This window comes from Etheostoma spectabile, chromosome 16 (assembly GCF_008692095.1).
Source record: "Etheostoma spectabile isolate EspeVRDwgs_2016 chromosome 16, UIUC_Espe_1.0, whole genome shotgun sequence".
Lineage (NCBI taxonomy): Eukaryota > Metazoa > Chordata > Actinopteri > Perciformes > Percidae > Etheostoma > Etheostoma spectabile.
Window position 1 is genome coordinate 5,279,677 of NC_045748.1, and position 8,320 is coordinate 5,287,996.

General features: G+C 37.9%; 1 protein-coding gene across 1 annotated transcript in view; it reads right to left on the bottom strand.

Moving 5' to 3' along the window:
• Positions 1-1,937: 1,937 nt before the first annotated feature.
• Positions 1,938-8,320, bottom strand: part of LOC116704262 (ephrin type-A receptor 5-like) — a 71,007-nt gene continuing 64,624 nt past the window's right edge. The window contains 2 exon segments of the mRNA XM_032539584.1: positions 1,938-7,212; positions 7,868-8,032. Coding sequence (XP_032395475.1) covers positions 7,101-7,212; positions 7,868-8,032 — 277 coding nt within the window. The 3' untranslated portion in view covers positions 1,938-7,100.

Below are 8,320 nucleotides of genomic sequence, written 5' to 3' on the forward strand. Positions count from 1 at the left end.
TTTTTACTGTGGCAGTATTTGATTTGCTTTGTGGATCAAAAACTCTTTCTGGCTTCATTTATCCATATGTCTCTATCAATCTCTCTCTCCCTCCCTTCTTCCTCCCCTCCCAGTCTCTTTCTAGACATAGAGAAAAACGGCTAACTAGCTCCCTTGTTTCCCTGACAATTTGGAATCTCAACCAATAAACCATGTCTAATTGCATTGCTGGGAAACATCTTTCAGCAATTAGATTGTTTGGCTAAAATAGCTCATTACATAGAAAGCAACAAGGGATATAAACACAAAAACAGATCACAAATCCAAGCAGAGTACATAACAAAATTTACAGCCTGTAAGTTGTTCTAATTGGTGAAAATAAACAGCAATAACAGTTAAGCCGCAGTTCACACAGTTCCATCCATAAAAAAAAATGTCATTACTAATTAAAATCTGAAAAAATCAATCAGAATCCCTGCTAAAATTGTCAAGATAAACATTTGTTTTTAGGACATTTGCCACTTTCCATTGGGTAAACTCAAAGCATGCATGGCTTTGTCACTGAGGACATTGCTTAGCAGTACGAAGAATTAACAGTCCAGCTAGTGTGCGGCTGTAAGGCGATGCTTTAAACTAAACCATATGGCTTCCCCCTGAAAGTCCAACATTTGGATCATACACTGGTGTCCCCCTTGACCGAGATTATTCAAGTCGAGCAGTCGTTTTGTTGTTGTTGTTCTTGTTGTTGACAGTCAGTGTGACACTATCCTAACTGCAGAGATATGCAGCAGCAGAGTGAGTTCTCCGTGCTGTCCCCAGCTGTGGAACCGGACCCAGGGTAAGTAAGACGGAGGCGTCGGCCCGGAGTAAGAGAGGCTTTGCCTGGGCAGGCTCCAAGATAACGTTATAGTCTGCTTTCTGCTTAGAACTGGAGAATTTACAGCTCACAGCAACTTAATAAAATATAGTCTCAGGCTTTTGTTTGATACCTAGTGTCGGCAAAAAATGTTAGCGCAGTGTGAGCTATTTTATTAAGTTGCCTTGTGAATTTAAGTTGGGCTTTTATTGTGAAGCTGTACTACTACACACTGCTAATGTCAACATGGGAGTTAAAAAAATAAATAGTTCAGTATGGGAGTTAATAAAAGTGTGTTAGCCATCTTTGTTTATGCTGGTTCAGACTACAGAGCCACCTTAATATATTATTTCCCTAGGCACGTAGTTAGCATGCATTAGCCTGGAGGGATAACTTGGCTTGTCAGTTCAATAAAGCATTGGTTTATACTATATATATACACACAGTATATATATATAAATAGGAACACATATTTATATTGAACAGCCACATGATATTCTAATGTCAAAATGCCACCATGCTAACAATGCTAATGCTAGCATGCTGCTGATCTTTGGCAGGTATAATGTTAACCATGTTTACTATAATGAGTTTGGTGTGATAGCATGCTTGCCTACATTTGTTAATTAGCATCAAATAAAGTACAGTCGAGGTTGAAAGGAGTGTTTTGCAGGTAAAGTAGTGTCAACTTATTAAACAAATTAAAAGTTTGACCTCATGGTGGCACAAGAGGGGAAGTTAAGGGATCACCAAAGTTTTCACAAATAATCGTAAGAGGGATATGAATGTGAAAACAAAACTCTGTGGCAAGCCTTCCAATCTTTGAAAAACTCACCTCAGTGAGTCCACAGCCTGTCTATAAGTACGTTTAAATGCAAAAGTTAGCACGCTACATCGGTCACAGTTCCTTGCATGTCAGTGAATTTTTTTTTTTTAAATTTAAACGGTATTAGTAGAACATGAGTACAAAAGTTGGCTTTTGGTTATTCTAAGCCCTGGAAGTACTGGTGCAATACACAGAGTAAATCAATAAGTTATGAACCCCCTATGCATGTGTGTCATGCATTGGCATCAGACAATGACAGCAAACTCAGGAATCCATTTTTTAATTTTTATTGCAAAAATATAGAATTTGATATCACACTACAAAAACATCAACACAAACATAATACATGACAGTCTCAAAGACAAACCAATAGCACATCAATAGTATCTCTACTGTGCTTTCAAAAGGATCACAAAACAGTTATTCAGTTGTTAAAAACCTTATCTGTGAGTTACTGATAACATGATTGTTGTCTTTGACCTGATGGGAAAAACCTAATAACCGCATACCTGCTTCTTTTGTTAATGCTTTGAGTGAAAGCGACTCATTTTTTCAAAAGACCACATGTCCATAACCCATTTACCTATTTTCCACTTCCTGAGAAGTTAACTATACAGTTGTAAAGTGGGTTGGGCCATTGTTAAAAAAAAGTAGTTTTCCCATGGCAAATTTGCATTTGAAGGATTTACTTTTTGCAAAAATCTCAATCATACTTGACACAATTTTTACATCGGTTGTAAAGGTTTTAACAGTTGTTTTCCCCAAATACAGTTTGTCAATGGCTTTAAGACACCAACACTATGCTTTTCATCATTATAAAGTGTCCTAAAACCAGTCAGATGCCAGTGCAACCTTTTATGGTTGCTAGATAACCATGTGTATGCAAATATGATTTTTTGCTATTAATAGCAGGTATTGCTTTTGTACATTTGCTAGATTTCAGTCATATCTTCTAATGTTTTATGCAGTGCTTTTATTACGGAGCCAATTCCAACAAACTCCAATATGTACAAATGCAAGAACTTGTCATGGAAATTAATGTGTATATTGATGTGAACAAATTACCCTGTTCTGAAAGTCAATTTCAAACATCAAAGTTGTTCATTCATATGTTACATCAAACGTGTTACGTAACGTAATTTGACACAAAAAAATTGGCTCCTGCATAAAACTTCACTGCATGGTTGATGAATCTCCGGCTGACAGTCATTGGAGAGTAACAACACATCAATACTTTACTTTACAAGTCTCTGCTGGTTTGCTGTGCTTGCTTTCTTCCTGCTCAATTAAAATGGTTTAACCAGAGCTGACCAGAATAAAATCATGCCATTGCAAAAGTGCTGTGAATAAATAATTTGAATGAGTAAAGACGTTTCGCGCAGCAACTCCTATCAGCTAAACTTTATATGTATTTGCAATGACAACTAATCAATACCTGTTTTCACACTTTTGTACTTTGCAGTGGTAATGATAAAATGCCACAACCACTCAGACACAATGTCTGGTTGAAGTTAGTTGACATCAAAGGCTAGTGCTATTGACGTTTGTACGAAGTCATATCATCTGCTCGTTGTCCTTAAAGATTTCTGTCCCGCACTGTGCTTATGTTCTGAAGGTGTATCGTTGTGCCATACACAAGAAAATGGTGCTCTACATCAATGATGCTTTCCATATATATAGCTTTGATTTGTTTTTAAAAATATTACCAATGCCTTGTGCTTAACTGTCAAATTTTACACTATGGGAAGCATTGAGAATATGGAGGGATATAATCAACACAGTCATTATAGTAATCGTATAATAAATCACTAAAAAGTCAGTTACCTATAAACATTTTTAGTCAAACAAAAAGGTCAACAGATTTCTCATAAAGTGCAAATTAAATTAGTTCCAACATACACATTGTCTGACATTCTTCTCATTGCCTGTAGATATTGTTGGCAAAAAGTAAATACATAGAAAGTTGGGGCATAGCATTTTGGCGCGGGAGGAAATAATGGTGCTCAAAAGATGAGAGGCACTTATAAGGGTTCACCCATTGTTCATGCCCCAGGCATTGCTTCAAGGTTGAAATTTAAGTTGAAAAGTGTTGATGTATTGAGCCAATACCATGAAATTTGGATGGGTTTAAAATGCTGGGAAAATTTCATCAAAACGCCTGTGGTATTTATATGACTGAGGACACCACCCAGTACCCAATTACTTTCACTGTACATGCCATATATTGTCCAATATAATATCTGCACCATATTCTTGATGCATTTCCCCGCTACATTAAAGATCTGCATAGTCACAATAATCTACATTGGTTACATTTTTGAAGACAAGAATAAGACCCGCTTGAATAAAAAAGTACACTGTGGTTAAAAAAACCCGCAAAACCGCAGATCTAATGTTGCTAAACCGGTCTTGTTTCGCCACCATTAAAACTACAATACAATATATTAACGGACAAGCTGGAGCCAAACCTCCAAGTCATACATGGAGACCAAAGGGACTATGCAGATGTTTACCTTTCAAGCTAACTTTCACTCTGGTAGAACATTTTGACTTTTAAAAACACATAACCATGGAGAATAACAATGGCCATTGCCTACTCACATTCTTTTATGAAAAAGTCAAGATATGGGCTCTTGATCAGCAGATGGAAAAGCTTAAACTCCCAAGTGTGGTGGCTTTCTTCTACCAATGAGGCCTTTTACTTTGACTCCTTAAAATCAGATGAAGGTTTGAGTGTTTAAAAGCAAAACATATCGTCTAAAAAAGTGAAATACCCCTTTAAAACCATACATTCTTCTTGTGTGCTTTTCTATGCCTTTCATGCTGTCAAATAATACCACTTCTTATAAAACTAGCTTTACAATCTAATTCCATTTACACTTTTCCAGCACTAGCAGTACACTGCGTTTAACCAAGAAAAATATGAGTATGTCTTCTGCAAAGAGGATGTATATACTGTCAGAACTCAGTTCCTGCTTAGGTCAATACAACGGTGAAAAGGGTCAAGTTTTAACAATAAAGCACTGAGTAGAAATGTATTACATACCATACTGAATAGAACTAAAGCAAGGACTTGATCACTGACATCATTGTATACCTTTAAACCATAACCAGAAGGAGAACCAATCCCTGTGCAAACTTCGGCCCCAGCTTTTAAAGACAACAGAGTATTTATTCTCATGTATGGCCACTAAAAATATGTCTAGGTCTTGCTCAAAATTTAAAATGAAACACAAGCAACCAACAACGCAACATAAATAATTGATAGTTCTGCATTTGGGCACCCTTATATGGGGACAGATGTGCTGGTTGCTCCCACCTTACAGTGGCCCAGGTCTATGTAGCAGGAATGCTGATGTAGAATATTTGTCACTATTTACTAATGTGTACTACTCTGAGATGCTTGACCAATACCAACTTGTCCACATGATGGAAGACAGAAAAACAAAGCTCCCTGCTTTAAATTTATAATACATTATATACATGAATGACATGTAGGCAGAGCTGCTCAGTAGTCAAAGAGAGAGTAATATGATGAATCAAAAACAGTCTACGTAATACTCATTATCGCTCTTTTTTTAAACATGTATAAATAAATAAATGATTATCAAGTTGATCAATATTGCCTCCTTATTTTCTGCAGTCCTGTAAGAGTGAGGTTTATTGTGGTGTGGTAGAGATGTGGTGGAGAGAGACTCTACGGCATGGTGAACTGAACGGACTGTTGAAGGTTTTCTGCGGTACCTGAAGGTTGTTGGGTTCTAAGTGAAGGCTCCATGAAAAATCGGAGTGCATTCTTGAGTGAAGGCTGCATTGGAATCCTAGAAGAGATTCCATTAGAATCCAAGCAAAGGTTCCATTGAAATATCATTTAACAGTCCCACTGTAATCTGGGTGATCCTTTCCATTCAAATCTGACTGGCAGTTCTATTATTACATAATCAAACGTTCCATCAGTATTGAGTGAACTTTTCATGAATTCCCATGAACGAAATGTTCCGTTTGAATGTGCAACGGAAAGCCTGCATGAAGGTTCATCAGCATCTGAGTGAAGGATACATTAGCGTCTGAGCAAAAGTTCCAGTAGAATCTCAGTAACAGTTCCTCTAGACTCTGAGTGAAGCTGATTTGAACATTCCACTAACACATGCATGGAGTGTCCAGTTACACAATGTAATTTCAATTTAGAATCTGCATGGTTCAGGAGTTGATGGCTGAATTACGGTAGCTCTATAGGAACCCATCAAGATCTTAGTGGGGATTCCTACAGATTTTCAAAGAAAAGACAACGGAAAGCCATCTTAATATCACATACATCAGCAGATTCATTCAGAAGCTGGTTTTAGGGACCAGAATGGACACATTCTTTTTGACAGCATGAAGAATTTTTGTTTCAAGCAAAAAACAGGTTGATGCTGCAACTGAGTGCTGTGTTTTGCGTGGTGCTATACATTCAGCCAGAAGAACAATAATAGAGTATCCCAATGCCTACAACCTTGTATCTTTTCACGTTTTTCTTTTGTAGGTTCAACAAGATGGTTTCCCTTGTCACAGACTTTGTTGTGTTTTAATAGTCAGCCACTTTGAACAATGTAGGTCGCATTAGGTACTCTTGTCTTGCATCACTTTGGAAAATAATAACATGTATGATGCTGAACAAGAGTCTGGGCCATCCATAAGTTTCACAGCTGGGTTGCAACTGCAGTCTTGTCGTATGGAGACCTGCCTGAGACAGGTAAACTAAATCCAAAGTACATCAGCATGCCAAAGCTGAGACTGAAACTAATGAACATCATGCTCTTGGTCCATTATTACTTTTTTTCCCCCCGCCTGAGAATGGTATTCAATTCAATGACTCGTGATGGAACTGTACTTCCAGAGAAAATTGCCAGAGAAACTGTTCAGATCCATTGTGGGAGAGCTGATACAGGCGGAAAATGTTTGAGCCTGCTGCATGAAACTCCCGTATTTGTGATAGAGCCAAAAAGTGCTGGTTGCTCTCAAAGCCAGATCTGCGGTCTATGTTTCACGTTTGATCTGAGAGAATCCAAAACGTGCACAGAGATATCAGAATCTTCAAGATTCACACAAATGGAATAATTAAAATGAAAAAGCTTCTGTTTAGTTTAGCTCGCCATCATCTTCCCTTTGTGTAGCACCACCCAGTTCAGTTCAGTTTGGTTTTAGTGCTGCAATGTCAAATATTCCCAATGACACCACAAGCAATCGCCACAAACGGGAACCACAAAAATGGGGATTCTTCAGTTAGATCCATAAAGACTGGGTGTCTTGTCCGTAAAAAGTGCTAAGCCGCTCTAGGTCCAACAGCAAATCTGAGTCTTTTTGTCACATACTAGGTCCATATCTTGTGTATGTGTTCATATGTGTGTATTTGCGTGTGTGTGTGTGTGTGTGTGTGCATGTGCCTGTACATATGCTTCAGATATTTACAGTAGAGTTGGTGTTGTTCATATGCACTCTCATCTCTTGAATGCTAGTAATTATCTTTTTTTGATGTCCGGCCAGGTTCACTCCGACTCTTCGCAAATCCCTGAAAAACAGCACAGGAACAACAGCCTCTTTTACCAAGCAGTTATTGATATAGTGCAGTGTTGTTGCCAGTAAGAGAATTGTCAATATACTGTACAATATCATTAGGCTCAGCTCTTATAGATATCCTGATTAAAGCAACAAAAAAAACCATAATACTGCTAAGGTTGTTTTTTGATGGATCCTGAGTTTTTCATTCACAAGTCATACTGATTTTCTGTAAGTATTTCTGCTTGAAAAGACATTCTAAGAAGATCTATAAAGGGGGCTTGGACAAAAAAAACATTTACACAAGTTTGCAACCATGTACTAGATCCTGCATTTCCATTTTGCTTTGACCTTCACAACATTTTGTAATGATGTTAACTAACTAAAGAAAAACGTGATAATGAAAGATGTGTTCAGTGTCCTGCATTTGATTGGTGGCATTTTAATCTGGATCATGTAGTCCACTCAAAGCTTTTTGTAAGCACCAAATGCTAACACTAAAAATTGTCCTTGTAGAAACGCCAAGGTTTAGTAACTATTTTCAACTTAACTCTTTTTAAATGTAATTTTGCAGAAAACTCAGACACAAATAAAAAAACCTGAGTAGTTAAAACCCAAACTACCCACATGTCTAGATTGTCCTAGTACTTGTATACGTGTGGCCTTACTCTGATGTCATCTGAGCCACTGTCTCCAGCGAAGAGTAACCTCCTTCCATGAAGAGCTCAGTGTAACGACCCATCTTGATGGAGTCGAGCCATTCCCCTACGGTCTGGCTCCGAGTGCTGCAGCTCCCTTCTACACTGGCATGCTCCACTAACAGGTTAGACACCCTGGTACATATGACATGAAGAAACAGAAACATGAAGATTAAGACAGTAATTAAATTAAAACACAAGATCATGCATGTTTTATTTCAGACAGTACCCATTATCAGGATGTAGTAGATTTACCAACTATTTGCACCGACCCTGTTTCACATCATTGTAATGCATTTAAAAAAGGTATAGTAAGTGATGTTAATCCAATACACTTTTTGTCATGTTTCTACACAATCTGGGGGGTGGAGCATTTGAAAGGGGGTGGGGGTGGGGGGAGGGGGAACGTTAAGGAATGGGATT